Below are 23,033 nucleotides of genomic sequence, written 5' to 3'. Positions count from 1 at the left end.
ATTTCAAACCTGAATCTATTCTCATAAAACACATTTTGTCCATGAGCTCAGCAGTGATCACTGAAGATGAAATTACTGTGATTACAGATTGCAGTGCAACTACGCGTACTGAACAGTGAAGTATTTTTAAATCCATCTGATTAGCATTTAAGGAATGAGCGTAAAACACGATTAGTGTTTTAGCCCCGTAGAGCTCACAGTGTACAAATATAAGGCATCCATGTTTTTAATAATACGTTTGATAACAAGTTTTGTGTTAAGTTCTGCCCTCCAACTTTCCCTTTATAAATTAACTAGTTTCTGGTAGTCATCACAGTAGAAGTGAGTCTTCAGGAGTTATTTAAATATGGAGAAAACAACAACTATGGGGACCAGCTCAGAAAGAACAACCCTATGCCTAGCAGGCAACATAGCAGCAGACTGTGAGAGAAGTAAACAAACGGGATGTCAAGGCTGGTATTGTTGGAGGGGCCAGCGTGGGATGGGGCATTGCAGAAAGAGACATAGGAAGGTGCAGAATTACATAGCACCTTGACTCCAAGTACAAGAAGCTGGAACTTGATGTGACAGAGGAACAACAGCTAGTAGTGGGATTCTAAGAGGGGTTGACATGATCACATTAAGGCATGGAAAATAATCTTAGCAACAGAATTTTGTACTAACTGTAGAGAGGTAGTACATGAGAGTCCAGGAGGCCACAAAGCAAGAGGTTACAGTAATCAATATGGGAAATTATGAAAGCCTGAGGAAATTTTAGCTGTCAGGACTGAAAGGGTGGATCTTAGAAAAGTTGTGCAGCAAGAAGTGGCAGGATTTGGATATGTGAGAGGCAGTGCAGACAGATTAACCCCATGCTATGGCCTTGAGTGACAGAAAGGATGAGGGTGGTGTCAATAGTGAGACAGAATGGGGGAGAGCAGAGAGTTTCACCGGAAATATCAGTATTTGTTTTGACCATGGTAAGCTTTACTGGTGATGCCATCCGGGAGATGTCAGAGATATGACTGAATGGAGACAAGTCAGGAGTGAAGAATTTGAGAATCATCAACACAGAGACTGTAGCTGAAATCTGCAAGAGTGAATCAGACTGCCCAGAGAAAGGGTAAGCAAGAAGATGAAGGCTCCAAGGACAGATCTCTGTGATATCCCCATGGGCAGTGGGAAAAGAAGGAAGACAACAGCCCCACTCCTTCTCCACCCTCCCTCCACAAACCACTCAGAACAGCCAGAGAAGAAGAAGAATCAGGAGAGGCCAGTAATATGAAAGGTGAAGGAAGGCAAGACACTCAAGTAGGGTATGACCCACAGTGCAAGGCAGTAGAGAGGTCAAGGATGATAAGGAAGGAGTAAAGAACTGAAGATGTGGCCAAGATGAGGGCTGTTTGAATCCTCGATGAAAGTAGCTTCAGCAGAGTGAATGAGAAGAAGTTGGACTAGAATCAATACAAGATCTAACACATTGTTCTGAAAAATCTTAGTTTTATTACCCAACATAACATCAGTAGTAAAGAGAATGTTTTCAGGGAGGTCAAGAACACACTATACACAGTACATCATGCACCAAGTTATAAATCTTGAAGAGATTCAAGACACTCAAAAAAATGACATCTAGAGAAGTAAGGTTTCCCCCTCAATCAAAGGACAAAAGGAAGAACAAAAATGTAAAAGAAATAAAAGATCACAGTGAAAAAGTTGTGTGCCTGTGCATTACTGAAGCCCAAGATACATATATGGAAAGGAAAAATAGATTATTTGGCAACAGTACACAGGCTAAATGTTTCAAAAAGACATTCACACTATTTAAGCCCCAAATATTTAATGTTAAAAGTAATGAGAATAAACACCCTCATAATTAAACCCAAAATTATGGTAAAAAATTCTTCTCAGGCTCACAACAATTTAGGTCTATATGCAAACTACCCACAATCACAGTATACAGACATGGAGTCATGATTTTTTCTTCTATCATTTGGAACTAAAACAAAGTCATTAGTATTTTTTTGTAAGGTAATGAGCACTCTATTTTAAATACTTTAAAAAGAAAGTGCACCTTCATACACTACTTTAAACAAATTAGACACATACCCAGTATAGTTGGGACAGCACTTCATCTCCAGAAGACCAGTCTGATCTAGTGCACATGCATATATGTCAATAACATGACCTGTTGTAGCAGCACGATTAGCCAGAGCTTCAAAATGCTAAATATGAGATTAAAATGCATTTATAACAATATGCAAACTGAACTCGTCACACTTTAAGGTTAAAACAGAAGCTCTCAGAATTCTTGTACAACAGCTAAATTAAATTGTATCCATATTATACTCTAACACTGGCTAAAATGTTTTTTTGAGAAGGTGAGAAAGGTCTAGAATTTTTTATGACTATTCCCTACTTTTCCCAGCCAGTTTAAAAGATAACTCGTGGTAGGTTGATCAAGGAGGCATTCTACTTAAAAAAAATCAATGCTACCATTCTAGATCACTGTGCATTAAGGCCCTGATCCAACTCCTACTGAAGTCAGTGGAAACACTCCCAGTAACTTCTGTTGGAGTTGAATCAGGTTCTCACTCAATGTACTGAAAATCCTTATGAAATTTTGGAAGATATGTAGTTATTCAAGGAACATTCAACAACAACAAAAATGTTTGTAGGTTCTATATCACTTTATTCATATACTAATATCAAATGTCTTATTCTAATTATGTATCAAATAAAAAAAATTTACATCGCTCTTCCCCATCTATTGTTAAGTCTTACCTTAGTAGCCTTTTTAACATAATTGGCATTGTCTTTTTCAATGTCATGCCATGATCTTATAGGTAACTTCAGTTCATCCCCTACAACCATCCCAGGTCCTTGAGTGCCTGGTCCTCCAATGAACATCAATATATGTGCACCAGTGTTAGGGAAAGTACACTGTAGGACAGAAAGAAAATCTCAGAGAGCAACTCTTTCTGCTATAAACAGTTACTACATAATATTAATAGAGGAAACAACTATGAATTTGTGTCTATTGTATTGCTTGGACTAAAGTAAACAATTAGAATTTCTTTTTCAAAATTCTGAGTAGTAGTTTAACTTAAAATACCAGTCATGCCTTACTAAAACTAGTGTTTTTAAGTTTTAAGACAGTTCTACATATATCTGAGGTCTGATCCTCTGCTGGTCACCACTCTACTGATTTCAACTGAGCTAAGATAATTTACACAAATTGAGGATCTGGTCCATGGTATTTTGGGTATTTCCCCTTCCCTACTAGTTATTACTAGGAATAGCTGAATGGAGGGGGAGGAGAGACTCTCTTTACTTTCAAGATTTTATCTGTTTCCTTATTCTGAAAACACAACCCTCCTCTTAGTGCCATTAAATCAACTTGATACTGAAATGGTTGTTATCACAAAATAATGATGTAATATGGAAAATAAACTGCAGAAACAAATGGAATCTTCGTACAAAACATCTTGTTTCCATGCAAGTGTCTTGGGAGATAAAAAATATAAGAGAGGGGCAAATATTAGATATTGGCAGAATTGTTCTAAATAGAATGTTTTTTTCAGTTGACTTTTGTGCCTCTGTGAAACTAGTGCCTAGAAAACAAGTAGCTAGTGTCTACTCGAGAGGTATTCACCACACAACTGGCAGTCTTGCTGGCACTCTCAGCAGAGAACTGAATGGGTATGGAGACTGAACTAGTTTCTCCTCCTGAGAGGTGGACCCTCCTGGAAGCTACATAAAAGCAAGGGGAAGCTTGCAGTTTGTTGCCCAAACTCCACCTCTTCTATAGCAAAACAGAGGACTTTCATCACCAGAGCAACCAACCTGGCAATTTTCACTAGCACTGAATTCACTTCTTTAAATTAAAGTTTGTTCCACTTGGTGTCAATACATCTTTAATGACATAACGAGGAACAATAAAAGTTAAAAGGACCCTGGGCCTGGGAGGTCCCCAAAACATAATAATCTCAAAAATGGATTTTCATCATAGAAAAAAACATAACAGTTCCCCAAATCTTTTTCAGCTAAGCTGGGATATAAAACACGCTCACTCAACTTTCTGCTATTTTCTTTTTAAAAAACCCATCAAATATGTGCATGCACATGAAACATCTCAGTTAAACTCAACCAAAATGAGACCCTTCCCATGCTGTACAGATTAGTTGGGGAGAAAAAGAAAAAAAAAAAACATCATAAAGAAACCTTCTAGGTTACTCCTGTAAGGAAATACAACCTTTAAAGGGAAGTAAAATTATGTAAATTAAACCCCATTAACACAGAAAGAGCACAAGGGTAGGGGAGAACATAGGCAAGATTTCACAGGCCCAGCAGTGAACCATCAGCATCTTGACAAGCTGCCTTCACTACTTTAACTGATATCATCATCTGAACATATGACTACAAAGGCTGCAAAGTAACATTACAGGTAAAGAAGTGCACTGTTTAGAGACTTGAAGGAAGGAGCTAAGACAAGTATGCTACCACAATACCATTGGCTTTCAGTATCCAAAGCAAAGGGACAATTCTTAAAGAGAAGGGAATGGGAAGAATAGACTACTGACTAAGGGTAAAAAACTGTAGAAAATAGTGTTAAACAGCAAAGAGTTATAAGCAAACAAAAGTCACAAAAATCAAAATGGGAAAGAGTTAAAATAGGAAGGGAATAAAAACAACAAAAATAGAAATTAAGGAAAAGGCTAAGAAATTACAAAACACTGAAGAATTGAACAAAAATAAGTATTAAAAAGAAAAAAGATTTGTAACAAGTAGCAGAGTCAAAGCAAACAGGCATGATTTAAACAACTAAAAGACAAAGGGTAATAGACTAGAAGGCAAAATGTCACCAACTAAACAAGCATTAAGTAGTAACGTAATTGTGTTGAATATAAAAATAGAATGAGATGCATGCACTCAGATTAAATAGAGGAAAATTCAGGATGTGTCATGTTTGTCTGAATCTGAACACAAGACTAATATACATGAATTACAGAGACTGTTATTGTTATGTTTTGATTGCCGCATCCGCCATAGAAGGTTTTATGTAGGACAGTGATCTAGTGACATTTAAAAACAATTTTAGGTAAAACTATTACCTCAAGGAGTCCTACAGCTATAGAAAGAGCCACTCCAGAGGAACGCAAAGGTCTTTTCCCTTGTGGAACAGGCCAAGGATCCCGTTGTAATTCACCCAAAAGATCAGTAAGATTCATATCAATTTTCTGCACTGGCTGTAGGAATCTAAATACAGATAAATGGCATTATGTTAGCTTTAGGATTCTTTTGGCTATATGACCTTTTAAAAGATAATCAGGACTAGTAATTCATTGGCAATGTGTTAGATTGCAATGTCAAAGATCCAAATCTGGGTTCAGACCACAGTCTCTTGCTCAACAGGCTGGCAAGGTCTGGAAGCACTACATACACGGTATGCTCAGCCTGAGGAGACAGGAAGCTCCACATGGAGCACTGCAGCAAGGCAACCTGTTGAGCTAGAAACAATGCCATGGTCCAGAAGGAACTACATGCAGACAAAAACACATCAGGTCACCATGGGAATTTGAGACAGACACTAAAGGGAAGAGGATAATCTTGGAGGGAAGACAAAATGAAAATGTTAAGGGGTAAAATTTTCAGAATTGTCTAGGAATCTAAATCCCAATGGATTATTTAGCAAATAGCCTTTTTTGCCTATCATCATATCTAAGAGAATGAAAGATCAAATTATATATGGATAAATACTTCTGTTGATATATTTTAAAATATTGGATATATTCATATACGTAGGAAGACAGAAATGGCACTTCTATATATTCTCAAATGTGCTGAGGCACAGTAAGTTTGTTAAAATACATCTTTGGAAGAAATCATGATAAACATGTCAAAAGCAATGGAAATAGCAGAAAGGCCACAAATACTGATGTCTGTAAGCAAACTACCCTTGTAGACAGGGATCTTTGAGTACAATCTTTTTGAAGGGTGAATCAAATGCATTCTTAGATGTGGAATCCCTTCTCCTTTTACTCTAATTCTCCTATACCACCTTTACAGCCTAAGATCCCATCTACACTACAAATGTTACCATGTTAGGTGTTCTAGTTATCCCTTTAAATGGTTAAAGCAATTAGACTATTAGAGACCCGCATAGAATGACCAGTATGTATGGTAAGAGGGGGAGTCTGTTATCTGGAACAGACTTTCCCCATTCTTTGCCAATGGGAAATTCATTACTGTCACAACTCTTCCAGCCTCAGCTTCCAAAGCTACATTCACAGTCTCTAAGGACAGCCAAGCAAAGATTGTGCTCCCCAGAAACCTTCTCAGACAGTCCTTAAACCTGAAAAGCAATTTGCATTAAAAGAGTAGGATAATACACAGCACTCAACCTACTAGAGCAGGGTGGGCAAACTACGGCCCGGGGGCCACATCCGGCCCTTCAGACATTTTAATCCAGCTCTCGAGCTCCAGCCGGAGAGCGGGGTCCAGGGCTTGCCCTGCTCCACATGTGCTGTGGCTCCGCACAGCTCCCAGAAGCAGTGGCATGTCCCCCCTCCAGCTCCTAGGCGTAGGGGAAGCCAGGGGGCTCCACACATTGCCCCCACCCCAAGCAGTGCCCCTGCAGTTCCCATTGGCCTGAAACCACAGCCAATGGGAGCTGCAGGGGCGGCACCTGTGGACGGGGCAGCACGCAGAGCCGCCTGGCCGCGCCTCCACGTAGGTGCCGGAGGGGGGACATGCCACTGCTTCCGGGAGTTGCTTGAGGTAAGCGCCACCCGGAGCCTGCACCCCTGACCCCCCCCCGCACCCCAACCCCCAGCCCTGATCCCCCTCCCGCCCTCCGAACCCCTCAGTCCCAACCCAGAGCACCCTCCTGCATCATTAGCCCCACCCCAGAGCCTGCACCCCCAGCTGGAGCCCCCCCATCCCATAACCCAACCTCCTGCCCCAGCCCAGAGCCCCTTCCTGCACCCTGAACTCCTCATTTCTCGCCCCACCCCAGAGCTCACACCCCCAGCTGGAGCCCTCACCCCCTCCAGCACCCCAACCCCCAATTTTATGAGCATTCATGGCCCGCCATACAATTTCCATACCCAGATGTGGCCCTTGGGCCAAAACGTTTGCCCACCCCTGTACTAGAGCATCCCTCTAGTTGTATCAATCACACAAGAAAAAAAGTCATGAGGTAAAGTTTTCTGGTAAAGCAATTTAGCAATGAGATTTTTTTTTTTTTTTAAATAATACCTGTTAGAAGGTGGTGGCTGCTGTACCTGAGGACCCCGGCCTACTTGTGAAACAGATACTTTAGTAAGCCCCAACATTTCCTGCAAAAAAATGTGGAAAGAGAGAGAGAGAGAGAGAGAGAATTTGATTACAGATTATCTTGAAGTTCATCACTATGATCATTTTCAGGGTCTGAGGGTTTTTTAATTGTTTTTTTGTCTATTACCTGAAGTTGTTTTGCAGATAGGTCCTTTGTGCCTCTGAAGACATAGCTTTTTGAAATTCCTTCACAACCAAGCTCATGGACCTGCACCATTCTCCCAAATGTAATAAGTCCTACCAAAGCAGTTGGTGGTAAGAGACTTAATGACATTTGCATGGATTCCTTCAGGGCTTGCAAATCTTCATCTTCCATGCAGGTGTCCACAACGTAAAGAAATATCAAAGGCATCTGAGGACCACGCTTTAAGAAATAATAACAACTGAGTGAAAAAGCACATTGTGCAGTATATACTGTACAGAAAATAATTAAATTGCAAAAATAAACTTTGTTCCAGTTATATTAATTTTAGTAAATATAGAATTTGCCACACTAGCTCAGACCAATGCTCTATCCAATTTGGCAACCCACCTCAGGCAGTGGCCAATACCTAATGCCGAACAGGAGAGTGAACTCGATATCATAATTAACTCTATCCAAAAGTGCAATGCTGAATATAGAAGAAAAAATTCCTTCCAGGTCTAACCAGATAATTTTGAATCATGAGGTAAGGTTATTAACCTTACAAGATAAAAAACAAAGTATTACTCAAAGTGCCGCTAGTGGTCATTAAATTTATCCAAACTTAGAAAAAAAACAGAAACAGTATTAGGTCTTCTGACCTCTGAGACATTTCATTCCATACTTTGACTATAAATTAACAGTTCCCCTCATTCTTTCTAAATTCATTCCCCTGTAATTTCAGCAAGTGTTCCCTTTTATCTAGTATTACAAATCTAGCCAAAAGGAGGGGCTGACAAATTTTAACTTTACCTTTCTTAATTTGAATCCCTCACTGCAGTCCCCTCTAACTCCTTCCTTTTCCGGTCTAATTAATCTTATTTTTCACAGTTTCTTGTTGCATGGCTTTTTTCCTCTACTAATCTCTACTAAGACACTCCCATGCCCTACCATGATAAAATGGAGATAGATAAATTATGTTAGCTATGCCTGCTTGGTGTGGCATTCTGTCCCCCACTAGTGGCACCTAGCCCAGCTTGAGATTGATGAGTCTGCTACACAGTTGGCTAAGGGCCACATAGCTTTTAACTCATGTAATAGAGGCTCATACACTAAGCTTCAGAGGTCCCAAATTCAATCCCACCCACCAATGACCAGGGTCTTTCAGTGTTACAATTAAATAAGAAAATCCAAATTATATTAACTGATCGGCCAAAAAACGGTTATCTGTAAACATAACCAGTTCACTGCTCACCTTCTCCTAGAAATAAATTGGTTCCAATATCAATCCATGATTATTCAGATATAATCTTCACTTCAAAGACCATTCACTAAAACTTGATCTAAATTATGTTGGCAAGCAGCAATAAAATGATTTTCCGAAACAAGCACAAGTGAACTGAACTCCTCATGAAGAAACAAATCCCAACAGAAGATTAAATCTCTAGAATATATAGAACTTCCCTCTCTTGTATTGCCCTTAATAATCAGATAATGTTCCTATAATTTTATTATAATCACTATAATCAAAAATAGTACTCTCCATTTCCAATGGATGATACTGGTCGAAGGTCTACAATTGAAAACATGTAGATTATTCACTGCATTTTAATCACTACTAAATCAAAACAAAAGTAAAATAAGCCATACTCTACATAGCTAGCTTCAATCTAATTTAATGTCAAAGATTTTATTTGGTGGTTTTTTTACCTGTACTACATATTCAATACTAGAAAACTGAGGTAAAAGTTCTGCAGGCTGGTTCATCTCTGATATACCAGCGTAAGTAGGAGGAAACTGCAAAAGCAAAAAAACAAACCATATTAAGTACACATTTCAAGTTAGAGAAAAACACTGAAAAATAAACATGTACATATATTATTTGCTTCTGTAAAAAACGATAGCTATCACTACTGTGAAAAGCTCTCAAGTCTAGTGTCTCAGAATGGGCAGACATCCATATGTTTAGCATCCTGTTGGCAATTCCAATTCACAGGTATAATTTTAGGAATGGTGCATTTCATTTTCCTCCTATAAAAGAAGGTCAGTCTGTAGTCTGAATACTTCATTTTCTTACCTGATTTCTTTGATAACAAAAATTGCAAGCCCAGAGTTTTGCTCGATAATCCACTTGGCTATAAAAATAAAATTAGAAAAGTTAATGTATTATGAATAATTTGTTTTACATTACCATGGGGCTTTGACACTAAATACATATGTTGTATGTACGACATGGATTCACCCTTTATCTGTTTATCATGCCCTTTTTCCTAATTGTCAAAGAGGTGTGTGCTTCAAACAAAAATTTCCCCCTCACAATGCATCTTCTCCTTAATGATTCTGCTGTAAATTCACAATAAAGAATGTATAACTTTGTAATTATTTCAGTAGCAGAAGACTGATGTAATTAACACAGTATCATGGCTATTAGAGAGGAAGGATGATAGTTAAGACATTGCACTCGGATGTAGGAGACCAGGTTCAGTCCCAGCTCTAACAGACTTCCTGTGTGGTTTTAGGCAAGTCACTCTGTGTCTCTCTGTCTCAGTTCTCAACCTGTAAAATAGGGAAAGTAATATTTCCTTTCTCTTACCCTCCATCTATCTTGTCTAGTTAGGCTCTTGGGTTCAGAGACTGTCTCTTACTAAATGTATATACAATGCCCAGAACAATGGGTTCAGGCCTGTCGATGTTACTGTAATACAAATAATAATAATAATAATAATAATAATAATAATGGCTTCACTGCTGGTCCAGACAAAAGGAGAAGTTAGCATGATAAAAGGAAAACTCCTATTCAAAAAGATTCCTTCAGTAATAACGGGTGGTGGAGAGGGTTAATACACTGTTTTTGTATAAATGTTCTTGTTTTCCAAGTATGCCCAAGAGCAAAATTCCCTAATTGAAGGGAAACCAAATACCTATAATTTCTTAAGTCTTCCTAAAAATTAAAATAGATACACGCATTTCAAATTGCACCAACTCTGCTATTTGCAGTAACGTAAACCATGTTAGACTGTGCAAACAGAAAGGGTATATGCCAACTCTGTCTACCACATCCCGAACCAGCTGATCTTCAGAGGCATTATTTTCTCAGCCTTCTTTTTGCAAACAGGATATTAATGCAACAGCTTCCACTTAGACATGATAAAAAAATAATTAACTGAGTTTAAACACAACAAATTTCTTTAATAGAGGGACACACCCCAAGACAGCTACATCATATATTCAGTACGTCCAAAATCCAAAAATTTTAGATACAGTTCACCATGTGATTTTTTTAGTATATAGCATCTTTCATCTGAGGATATAAAATTACAGATGTCAGTAATTATTATTACCCCATAACAATAATAATAAAAGTAAATGGAACTTGTGCTCCCAAGTCACATAGGTGCTTTTGAAAATCCCACCCACTGTCTTTAGACAAATAAGTAGTATGTGTTTCCTAGTATTTTTTTTAACCTTATTCCTGTCTTCTCCTGACAGCAGCAGTAATAGGGAAGAACAATTAATGAAAAATGACACTAAAATCTTTGGATCAGATCCTCAGCTGCTGTAAATAGGCATAGCTCTACTGAAGTTAATGAAACTGTGCCAATTCATATATTTTAACACCAGAAAGGATGAGCAGCTCATCTCGCCTGACCTCCTGTGTAACACAGGCCACAAAATGTTACCACATTATCCCTGTACTGAGCCCAATCATTTATATTTGACTAAGCATCTCTTCCAAAAAGGCATCCAGTCTTTATGTGAAGACATCAAGAGAGGGAGAATTCATACTAGCTGAGGATCTGATCCTTCGTTTACAAATTTTGTTTAGCCATACTTTTAATTTTACATATAAAAAATCTTGAGTGAAATATAATGCTTCTGATAAGGATAAGCTTCCACTAGACCTGACTTCAGCTATAAGCAAGTACTGTTCCAGCTTCAAAACATAACACTGAGACCTCTATCCTGACACATCACTTTACAGCTATTAAAGTCCATCCTTTGTCTCCCAAGCTGGGGATGCTGAATCACATAAAATTGAGCTAACTCATTTTGTGATGTGCGCAAACATCTAGTACGGTAAGGACTAGCTGACAATAATTAATTTATTTTATAAGGAACATAAGTCAAATAGGATCCAACTACACAAAAGATGAAAACTTGTTACACTAACTCACCTCTTCATATTTATTTTCTAGAGATAAAAAAAATTTAAAACTGTATCTACTATCTCATGTGACTTGCAGTTACAGAAAACTTCAGTCTCTTATAACCTGATTCAAACTAAAGTTAACATAAATCAATTTAATTAACTGGATAATTTTTTGTGAATGTCTTCCTTCAAAACAACTATGAGCTAGATCCTGAAATCCTTAGTGGTTGCAGGTTTGGGCCCTACATTTGTGCCTAGAGTATGCAAAATTTTATAAATAACATAATTTATGTATGAGATGCAGTATTTTCAAACCAGCATTATGAAGGAAAGTTTTTGAATAAAAAATGTAAGTATTTTATATATATATTAAATATTAAAGTATTAGCTAAGTTATTTATTACGATTACCATAAGGGATTCAGAACTGCACGACAGGTGGTCCTACTGCACAGAACTGGCTCATACTGAATGGGAGGCAAATCAGGACGCTCTTTCAGTGGTGTAAAGAGGGAAGCCACTGGGACTACCATTCTTGTGGCTTCAAGGCGACTTGAAGGCCAAACATTCCAGCTGAATCTAACTCCATCTCTGTCTTCATTCTGCTGGATGAATTCCAGGAAGGTTGCCATTGTTAACCTCTTTTCTTATTTCTGAAATAAAAAGGTATAAATTAACAGGATATATGTGGGTTATATTTTAAAAGAAAAGAATCACAATGAGGAACAAAAGCTTTAATTACAACCAATATTTACTGGTTAAACACATGATAAAATGTCACACATACTGAAATGTTATGTATTCAGTTTAAAAGGAGCTTTCAGAAATTCCCTAAAACTTCTATAATTCTAAATGAATTATACAGAATTCCAAGAGGAAATGAAGAAAATAAAACTCTTGGTATGCAGCAACATCATGAAAAGTGCCAAATGTTTGCAAAGTTAAAATAAATGTACTGCACTGCGAGATCATTTTAAACTCATGGTTTTACATTTTCTGTTTTGATAGAAAAGTTTATAGGAAGGTGCTAAGAGCACAAACAATATTAAGAGACATAACACACCAACATTTTTTTTTTAAATAATGCACACTACTGGGCCCACCCACAAATATAAATGTGCAATAATGCAGTGTTCTACCATGGTTAGGGAAGTGCATGTTCTGGGACAATAAGATCCTGTTGGGGAATAGCATTATAGATGGTGCATGTAGTACCACCTTATACTTAAGGTTGCCCAAAGCTTTCCATTACCAGACCTGGTTTTCGGTTGCTTATAACTTTGCCAAACTTAAATTCAACCCAAAGAGTTTCTCCTCGCAGGTGTCTGCTTCAGGTTGATTTTTTTACATTTCAGCTAAAATAGTTTGTTTCAGACAACAAGGCTAGGGGAAAATATGTTGTTTTATTCATGTTAATTCATGTTAAATACAACTGTTTCGTTCACCAGAAACTCTGGTGCCTCCAAGCTTAGCAGCAAGAACTTGAAATTTGGCATGTGATGGGCACCCTAGTACTAGGGATGTGTAGTTTACTGTTCCTGTGAATATCTGTCCAAATTTGGCCAAGTTATAAGCCTCCACAAAATCTCAGTTCACATATGACTTGTTAGAGTACAGCAACTAAAAGCTGAGAGCTCTTCTGCACTGAGTGTGCTCCATCCCAACAGAGGACCTGCATGCTGACCCAGTACTGACTTTCCCTGCAATTGCTACTGCTGGGTGGGCACCACTGTGGCACCACACACCAGAACTGAGAGCAAGGACACTCTCTTCTGTGTTCTCAATGCTCCCCCTGCTTGCACCTAGATAAGGGGGAGGGATAGCTCAGTGGTTTGAGCATTGGCCTGCTAAACCCAGGCTTGTGAGTTCAATCCTTGAGGGGGCCACTTAGGGATCTGGGGCAAAAATCAGTACTTGGTCCTGCTAGTGAAGGCAGGGGGCTGGACTCAATGACCTTTTGGGGTACCTTCCAGTTCTATGAGATAGATATATCTCCATATATTATTATATTAATGAGAAGGACACAACCTGACTCTAATGCAGAAGGGTAAGGAATAGGAGGAGGGGGAGAGGATACAAGAGGGAGTTGGGAGGACAGGAAAAGGAGCTCAGGGAGACAAGGGATAGCAGCAGGAGGAGGGAAGATGGGCAGTCGCCATAAAATGGATGAGGACAGAAGCAGGGGCAGGAAACCATGGGAAGGAACTGGGGGGAAAGAGGGAGGCACAGTGGGCAACAGAGCAGAATTTAGGCAGTGGGGATGGGATGGGCAGGGCAGAGGTCCAGGGATAGCAGCAGGGGAGGGGCCAGGGAGCGGTTGAGGGGACACAGGCAAAAGGTCAGTAACCACTAGATCATATTCCCTATAGTGGTTAAAATGCCAGTGGACCAGTCTACTCTAGCACTGTCACCATTGATAGTGGTAAGGCGGCACGTTAGACTCAACAGCAGAAGAATTCTCTCAAATTCTCAACACAGACAAGCCTCATACAATTACAGAACTGAATATATGCAAAAAGAAAACAAACAAAAAGTCCAGGATCAATCCATGTGGATCCAATTGCAGGACTGGAGCCATAGTGTGGATAGGCCCACAGTTTCATATACTTGCTTAGCCACTTGCGTGATAAGTAAATTGCTTACTTTCTAAGTTATAAAAATACTAACGGTCAGAATCATTCCCATGAGCCCAGCTGCACAGGAAAGAAGATTTGCCTTGACGGAGGGCAGGCAATGGTACACAGAAGGGGTAGGGGGTCTCGAAGAGGAGGGAAACTTTAAAATATGATCAATACGAACGATCTAAGCAGAGGTTGCCTCGGAAGATACTATAAGAATCCAATTCAACAAGGTGCTTAAGTACATCTGCAGCTTTAAGAACACAAGTAGTCCCATAGATTTCAGTGGGACTACCCACGAGATTAAAGCTATTCACTTATTTAGATACCTTGCTGAACTGTGGCTTAAATCAGCACATTTCATGGCTAGGCTGGCTCCATACCTATGCTTTAGTGGGTGCTTGAAAGCAGTGTGCAACTCTGAGCATGTCTCCTGGCAAACTTCCCATTGGCAGGGATCTGGCTCTCATTTAGAAAAGTTTTAATGTTTCATATATGGCATATACCACTAGTTTACATTCTTGATGTAGGAGTTCAGATAATACCTAAATGGACGTCAAGTTTTTTAGTTCTAAAATATCAGTGATGAAAATTATCCAGAAGGTAAATGTAGTATCTAGTTTTTTGTTTCATTGTAAAGTGCTATTATTCCATTATTGGGAAACTTAATAAACAACTACCAATGAAAACTGACAATTTGAAAATGGCCCACAGTAACCATTCCCAAAACTGACTGTGCACATCACAATAAAATGGAGATAGTCTATTTGTTAATGTCTATAGACTGGATCCTTTTCCTTAAACTCTTCCACAGTTGCTACCCCCAACACTGCTCCAGTTCAATGGTGGGAGCACTAGTACAGACTAGCTGCCAGTGTTTTAACAACCATGTCATATAATCCTACTATGAGCAGGTCTACAGGACATGATAATTAAAATGCAGGGAGCTATCAGGAACTCTGTCCACACTAGCACTCCATTCATTGCTACTAATTGTAGAGGTACATCAGCAGTAGTCAGGATGGGAAAATTTAAGAAAAGTAGCCTAGTGTAGACATGGCTATTAGGTAGAGAGGGAAAGTGAAGATTGGGGAGGGGGAGCAAGAAGTGAGGTTTTTACCCACGAAAGCTTATGCCCAAATAAATCTGTTAGTCTTTAAGGTGCCACCTGACTCCTTGTTGTTTTTACAAAAACTAGGATGTATGTGGGGGAAAGAACAGAGAGAGGAGAAAAATAAGTCAGTTAAGGAGTGAGGGATAGGCTGGTACTTAAAAGGAACTAAAAAATAAAAGCCTTCTCCCCTAATATTTCAGGAGCCATCACTGTAATGTTGGGAAATAGATAGGTGGGAATGGGTGAGAGTGAGAGAGAGAATGTTACCAGAATGAAAAATAAATAAATAGGCAATGTGGATGAAGAAACAACGATATCTGGCATAACCATGGAATCAAATTTGAAGGGAACAGTTTCTTTTGTTAAAATAGTTTACTGAACAGAGATAGGAAATGGCAACTCATTATGAGAGGAGCACTATTTCAAACACTATACATGAAGTTTTAATCAAAAAAAGGGGTAAACAGCGAGATGTCAATGTTTGCAGATGATACAAAATTACTCAAAATAGTTAAGTACAAAGCAGACTGTGAAGAGTTACAAAGGGATCTCACAAAACTGGGTGACTGGGCAACAAAATGGCAGATGAAATTCAATGCTGATAAATGCAAAATAATGCACAATGGAAAACATAATCCCAACTATACATGTAAAATGATGGGGTCTAAAGTAGCTGTTACCACTCAAGAAAGAGACTTTGGAGTCATTATGGATAATTCTCTGAAAACATCCGTTCTTTGTGTAGCAACAGTCAAAAAGATAACAAAATGTTAAGAACCATTAGAAAAGGGATAGATAATAATATAGTAAATATCATAATACACTATATAAATCCATGGTACACCCACACCTTGAATAGTTTGTGCAGTTCTGGTTGCTCCATCTCAAAAAAGATATATTAGAATTGGAAAAGGTACAGAAAAGGGCAACAAAAATGATTAGGGGGATGGAATAGCTTCCATCTGAGGAGAGATTAAAAAGACTGGGATTGTTCAGGTTGGAAAAGAGATGACTGAGGGGGGGATACGATAGAGGTCTGTAAAATCATGAATAAGGCTGCGAATCATTCACAGATCACGGCTTCCGTGACTTTCCACGACCTCTGTGAATTTTACAGCAATGGTGCGGCTGACCCCAGGACCACCCCAGCAGCTGGGGAAGCCCAGGGGCCAGCCGCACCGGCCACTGCTCTGGCAGCCCCAGGCTGCTGGTCCCCAGCACTGCCCTGGAGCAGTGGTCTGGGACCAGCAGCGGTGGCGGCGGGGCCCTGGGCTGCCCCCCGCCCGGAGCAGCAGCAGGGCCACAGGCCACCCCCCACCCGGAGTAGCAGCGGTAGCAGGGCCACGGGCCGCCCCCCCACCCGGAGCAGCACCACGGGCCGCCCCCACCCCTACGGCAGTGGCAGGGGGCCCCGGGCCGCCACCGCCCTCTCCAGCGGTGGGGGGCTCCAGGCTGCTCCCCCCCCCCAGCGGCAGGGGGCCCTGGGCCACCCCCAGCTGCAGCGGCCCCCTCAGCAGAAGCGTCACCCCGTGCTGCCCCCACCCCAGCAGCAGTCTTCAGGAGCGCCCCCCTCCCAGCACATAAGATTTAGTCACAGGTATTTTTAGTAAAAATCACGGATAGGTCACTGGGCCCTAACTTTTTGTTTATTGCCCATGACCTGTCCATGACTTTTACTAAAAATACCTGTGACTAAAATGTAGCCTTAATCATGCATGGTGTGGAGAAAGTGAATAGGGAAGTGGTATTTACCCTTTCATGTAACATAAGACCCAGGGGTCACCTGATGAAGTTAATAGGCAGTAGGTTCAAAACAAACAAAAGGAAGTACTTCTTCAGACAATGCACAATTTGTGGCACCCGTTTCTAGGAGATGTTGTGAAGGCCGAAACTATAACTGGGGTTCAGAAAAGAATTAGATAAGTTAATGGAGGATATGTTCAACAATGGCTATTAGCCAAGGCGGTCAGGGATGCAACCCCATGCTCTGGATGTCCCTGAGTCTCTGACTGCCAGATGCTGGGACTTGACAACAGGGATGGATCACTCAATAATTGCCCTGTTCTGTTCATTCCCTCTGAAACATCTGGTATTGGCCACTGTCGGAAGGCAGGATACTGGGCTACAAGGACCATTGGTCTGACCAGTATGGCCATTCTTGTGTTCTAATGTAAAAATAGCCCATCAACTCCAACTCTACTCGAGACATAAGTAAAAATTTGAAATTAAGACAAAGTATTTCAAAGCTAACTCCCTTTGTCTGTACAGTATCTTTTAAAGTCTTATTTCCCCTTCATTTCGCCTCTACTTTGAAGTAGCTCTATGTAGTCTTATTTTTATCCCCTTATTACTTGGTTACGTGCTCTACAGAGGGCAAGGTACGCAAACTCTGTATGGTGACTCATAAAAATGAAGAGCATGCATGCATACAAAGCCCCATAATGTGAAACGAGTTAAATGCAGTTGCATTTCTAAGATAGTATATGCTTCTTGTTTAGATTTAGGAAACATGTTCATGCTAAATTTCCCCCCCTTTCTTTCCATCCTTTCCTTCCCTTCCAAGACCTGACTTGGTTTATGTATCACAGTTTAAATTACCAAAATAGGAAATAGCTTTTTAAGACATGGGTTTTGCAGTTGAGTTATTGTAGTTATACATACAACTTTCTCACTAAAACAAAGACATTATGCTAGACTTGGAGGGCTTAATTCGGTAAACCCTTACTCATGTAAATTACCCTTGCCCATGTAAGTAGTCTCATTGGGATGAGGGCACTTAGCACTTTCTAGGATCTTTCCCTTAGTATGTACCAAATATGTTTGTTATATTTCACAAAGATATCCCATAACTGTACAGTTTTAAAACATATGCCGTTAAGTAATCATTCTGGAAACCACTGTTAGTTTGCTGATTGATGCAAACAGGCAGTATATGTTTTTTTCCAACACAGATTCATTCTTTTAATATCCCCTCCTTTATTACAGCACTTGCAAATACCTTTAAATATTTCTAAACCTCTTTCAGAAACTCATTAATTTATTTCAAAATAAAATCTACTCAACTGTGGTAGAACACCTGAACCCCACCAATACCCTAGAGATAAACATCTTGTTTTTGTAAGGGTCCCAGTGGGGCAGCAATCATACTTCAATACCATAAAAATATTATAATGTAGTACATACTTCTTCTAAAATAAAATTAAACTAGTAAGCTTGAAATTATAGCAATCATACTTTAATCAGCCTATTAAATCATTATTAACTTTATTTCTGATTTGGTTATTTTCTTTCTAATTTTTACACCAAAAGAAAAAAATCAGACAAATTTATTCCAATTCCAAAATGTTTAAATTAGGGGAAATAGTTGGCACAGATCAGAATTAACTGTAAATTGTCAAAATGACAGAATTTAACCGGACAGTAATAAATGGTCAGCAGCAGCTTCATTAATTCCTCTCTTTTCTGTGACCTTCTTCTTGAACACAGCAGTACTCCAGACCTGCTTCCCAAGTCCCCTCCATTAAGGACTGATTTTAAGAGCAGAGTAAGTTATAGCCCATCTAAGGAGGGGAAGACTTTTGCTGCATATGGGCTTACCTACAAGCAGTTTTTGTACTGCTATGCCTGTAGCTATTTAGGAACTGCTATGGTCCCTCCAATCCCTTAGTGTGGGCACAGTAATACCAGTAAAAGGTGCTTATATCTGATTTCTGAAAAATTACAGATATAAGCTATACCAGTGGTTCTCAACCTGCAGCCCATAGGCTGCTTGCAGCCCATGTGATATCCTCAGGGCCATACAGGCAATATTGGATGCGGCCCACAATAGTAAATAGTTTGAGAACCACGGAGTTATACCAATATAAGCACCTGTATACTAGTTAGTATAACCACATCTACACCAGGGGCTTGTACCACTTTAACTATGCTTTGCTGTGTCCGTAAGACAACTCCTCTCGTCAACATAACTGAGCATCTCCTCTTATACTGTTGATCCCAGTCCTGCAGAGCAGGCCAGAGTATAACATATTAGCAAATTCCAACCTCACAGCCACAGGAGGGGCCTCTGACACTGCTGAGCCTGAAGCACAGACACTTAGACACTTGGAGGGGGTCAAGTGATGGGCTCTCTACACGCATACCCCCCAGCCCATAGCATAGGGGTGACAGGACTTTAACTCCCTACACCTCCCAAACCTCACGCACTGGGGGTGGACTCCCCACATACCCCCTCCCTCACCCCATCTACTAACAAGTGGGGGAGAACTCCCTGCACCACTCCCCTCAACCCAGAGACAACTACACAGACCCTCCTGTGGCTGTGAGGCTGGAATTTGGGATATTGGCCATTCAAGAACAGCAGAGACAACTGGGGTGGGGGGCTCCCTGCACCCACCCACCCTCCAACCCACAGACAACTGGGGTGGGGGCACCCTGCATCCACTCACACACACACACACCCTCCAACTCACAGATAACTGGGGTGGGGGGCTCCCTGCACCCACCCACCCACCCTCCAACCCACAGACAACTGGGGTGGGGGCACCCTGCATCCACTCACACACACACACCCCCTCCAACTCACAGACAACTGGGGTGGGGGCACCCTGCATCCACTCACACACACACACACCCCCTCCAACTCACAGATAACTGGGGTGGGTGCTCCCTGCACCACCACCACCCCACACGCACTCCCGAACCCACAGACAACTGGGGTAGGGGACGCACAGACAACTGGGATTGGGGTTTCCCTGCACCACACACAAGCCGCGAGCACCGAGGGTCTCCCTGAAGACACACACCCCCCATCCACAGACAGCTGGGGAGGGCTCCCTGCAACACACACAGTCCGAGAGCAGGGGCGCTGAGGGATTCTAGCGCCCTGCACCCCCAAACCGCGGTCCCGGGGTGCTGGGCGCCCGCGCCCCCTTGCTGCCCAGCTCCGCGCAGAGTTGTTATTCAGCTGCCCGGCCTCAGCCCCACTCACCCGCCGGCGTCCCAGCCCCAGCCGCCGCCTGACTCACTCACTCAACCCAGCAACCCCGCGCTGCCGACGCGACAACATGGCTGATGGGAGAGTCCGTGCCACGTCAAGGGGCAGAGAGCGCGGCGCTGCCGGGGGCCGGGGCTGCGCCCGCCCCGCCGTGGGGTCTCCGCGGGGAGGAGAGCCGGCACCCCCGCCCATGGCTCCCCCTGCCGATCCGCCCCCGCGCTGCAGGCAGAGCGTTCCGGGGCAGCTTGGGCAGAATTGACTCCCGTGTTGTTCGAGTGTGTCTGGCTGAACCTCAGGGGAGCCCCGAGGCAGCCAGCGGACCACCCTGCCCTGCCGCTGGTGCTGTCGCCTAGCACAGGGCTTCTGACATCCTTCTGCTCCGGGGTTTTGCCACAACCGGCCATGAGGGACTCCCTGCATCCACAGACTACTGGGGTGTGGAACTCCCTGCATCCACCCCTAACCCCCAGACAACTGTGCATGGGGGACTCCCCACACTCCAACCCACAGACAACTAGGGTGCAGGGACTCCCTGCCATCCTTCTGCTATAAACAAAGGTTCTCTAGTGTTTCTCCCACGTACATGGCATCTGCCATCCTTCAGCTACACACCAGGGTTCTGATAAAAGAAGGAGGAGTACTTATGGCACCTTAGAGACTAACAAATTTATTTGGGCATAAGCTTTCGTGGGCTAAAACCCACTTCATCAGATGCATGTGTGGAAAATACAGTAGGAAGATATATATATATACAGAGTACATGAAAAAATGGGGGTTGCCATACCAACTCTAACGAGACTAATCAATTAAGGTGGGCTATTATCAGCAGGAGAAAAAAAACTTTTGTAGTGATAATCAGGATGGCCCATTTCAAGGTTCTGATGTGGCACTGCCATTGATTTAAATGAGCTTTGGATCAGGCCCTAAGTGAGTTACAAATCCTCTGAACCCCTGTTATTCATTACACAATATCCATTCTGTCTATGAAGGGCCCAAATGTGCGGTCATTTGCACTTGTGTACATTTGGGTTTACTGCAGATTTACACTGGTAATTGCAAATAGAATCTGGCCAGAAATTAAGGACAGATTCTCAGGACCCTTGTCCCATTCAGTACATACTGCTGACTCATTCAGGCCCCAGTCCATGAAAACACTTAAGCACAGGCCTAGCTGAGCATGTCAGTAGTCTCACATACGCAAATATATGCTTAAGGCCTTCGCTGGTTCAGGAAGGGCTTTGTTGCACACTGCGTGAGGCAGAGGTCCTGTGAGAAAAATATATATATTTAAGAAATTAAATCTCTTTATTGAGCTGAATACACTATTAATGTTCGAATTTTTTTTTTTCCAGAGAGGAGGAAAGTTGTCAATTGCTTGGCTGGAATCCACCTTTTGCAGACTTTTATCGCTTGTAATATCTGGAAGCTCTTCATAATTAGTCATTTCTAATTATTTTTCTATCTTTCTTTGTTGTATGTTTTTGGGGTTTTCTTATTGTTTTAGAATTTCTAATTCTAAATCTTTGTGTATAATATTGGTATCACTCTCAAAATAGTTGAAAATTATTTTTTGATCAACAACCACCAGAGGGAGCTTTTACCTTTCTTCACTTTTTCAACTTAGCTAATTATGATGTTCTATTGTGAAACCATTATATTACCATTTATTTATTTTATATACATACACACATGCATGTGTGTGTATATATATGTATATGTATACATTTTTCTTCTCAATCCTCTTTCTACTCTATGGTACGTTTCAGGTAAAGTCTCTTGTACAGAGAAGACAGCTAGAACATTCCCAGGTTCCACAAATTCACTTTGCATGTTGCCTATCTTTTAGGATTTGTACTTAATAGATGTTTTGGGTGCTTTTTATTCTGTAAGGTGGTATGAATGTTTTCTCAGAATTGCTTTTTGTCACTGATTTCAAAATTACTCTCTTTATGATTTGTTTAGGCTGCTTGTCTGTTGTGTAGAAGCAATATTCCTTTTGTTATTTCTAAAAGTATAATACATTATGTAAAGAAAGAATACAGAGTATCCCCGTTTAGATCAATAATTGATCCATGTTCCAAATATCAGTGCTTAGTTTCCACAAATAATCTGCTTTGTTTCTTCCAGGCACAATTATTTCGTCTTGTTACAGCTTACCAAAATAAATTTAAAACAGAATACCTATTTGTTATTTTAAATTGGCAAGACTGTATTATTTTAGTTTTAGTAACTAAACTTTGCATAAGCTTGTATGTGCTATATTTCAATAGATTATTTTATTTCATAAATCTAACTGTCACCTCTTAGTTATGAGAGAAACAAGGTGGGTGAGATAATATTTTTTATTGGACCAAGCAAACACTTCAAACCTCTCACTTATTTCAGAGTAATGATACCAGATAGCTTGTATGTATATTTTAATGAAACTTCTGTTAGGGTAAAATTAACAAATGCATATGAATTACTATAGTTTATTTGAAACACAATGTTTAACCATTTAAAATATTTGTATATAGTAATAGAAGTGTATGTTAATAATCATATATAATAATAATTAAATGGTAGAGGGGACCAGAGATGCTGACTTTTTGATTTCCTGGGGGATGCTCAACCCACCGCTCCACCCCAGGCCCTGCTCCCACTCCACCCCTTCCCCCAAAGCCCCATCCCTGCCCCGCCTCTTCCCGCTCCCACTCCACCCCTTCCCCCAAAGCCCCATCC

The 23,033-nt window shown here is 40.9% G+C and overlaps 1 protein-coding gene across 1 annotated transcript in view; it reads right to left on the bottom strand.

Moving 5' to 3' along the window:
* Positions 1–20,383, bottom strand: part of SEC23A (SEC23 homolog A, COPII coat complex component) — a 45,521-nt gene extending 25,138 nt beyond the window's left edge. Inside the window, exons 1-9 of the mRNA XM_065402399.1 lie at positions 20,307–20,383; positions 11,996–12,237; positions 9,513–9,570; positions 9,146–9,232; positions 7,442–7,678; positions 7,237–7,316; positions 5,091–5,235; positions 2,761–2,919; positions 2,086–2,201 (exon numbers count right to left, since the gene is read on the bottom strand). Coding sequence (XP_065258471.1) covers positions 2,086–2,201; positions 2,761–2,919; positions 5,091–5,235; positions 7,237–7,316; positions 7,442–7,678; positions 9,146–9,232; positions 9,513–9,570; positions 11,996–12,216 — 1,103 coding nt within the window. The 5' untranslated portion in view covers positions 12,217–12,237; positions 20,307–20,383. The remainder of the gene's footprint in view (positions 1–2,085; positions 2,202–2,760; positions 2,920–5,090; positions 5,236–7,236; positions 7,317–7,441; positions 7,679–9,145; positions 9,233–9,512; positions 9,571–11,995; positions 12,238–20,306) is intronic.
* Positions 20,384–23,033: the final 2,650 nt, after the last annotated feature.

This window comes from Emys orbicularis, chromosome 4 (assembly GCF_028017835.1).
Source record: "Emys orbicularis isolate rEmyOrb1 chromosome 4, rEmyOrb1.hap1, whole genome shotgun sequence".
In the NCBI taxonomy this organism is placed as follows: domain Eukaryota; kingdom Metazoa; phylum Chordata; order Testudines; family Emydidae; genus Emys; species Emys orbicularis.
This window is presented reverse-complemented; position numbering and strand designations above follow the sequence as displayed.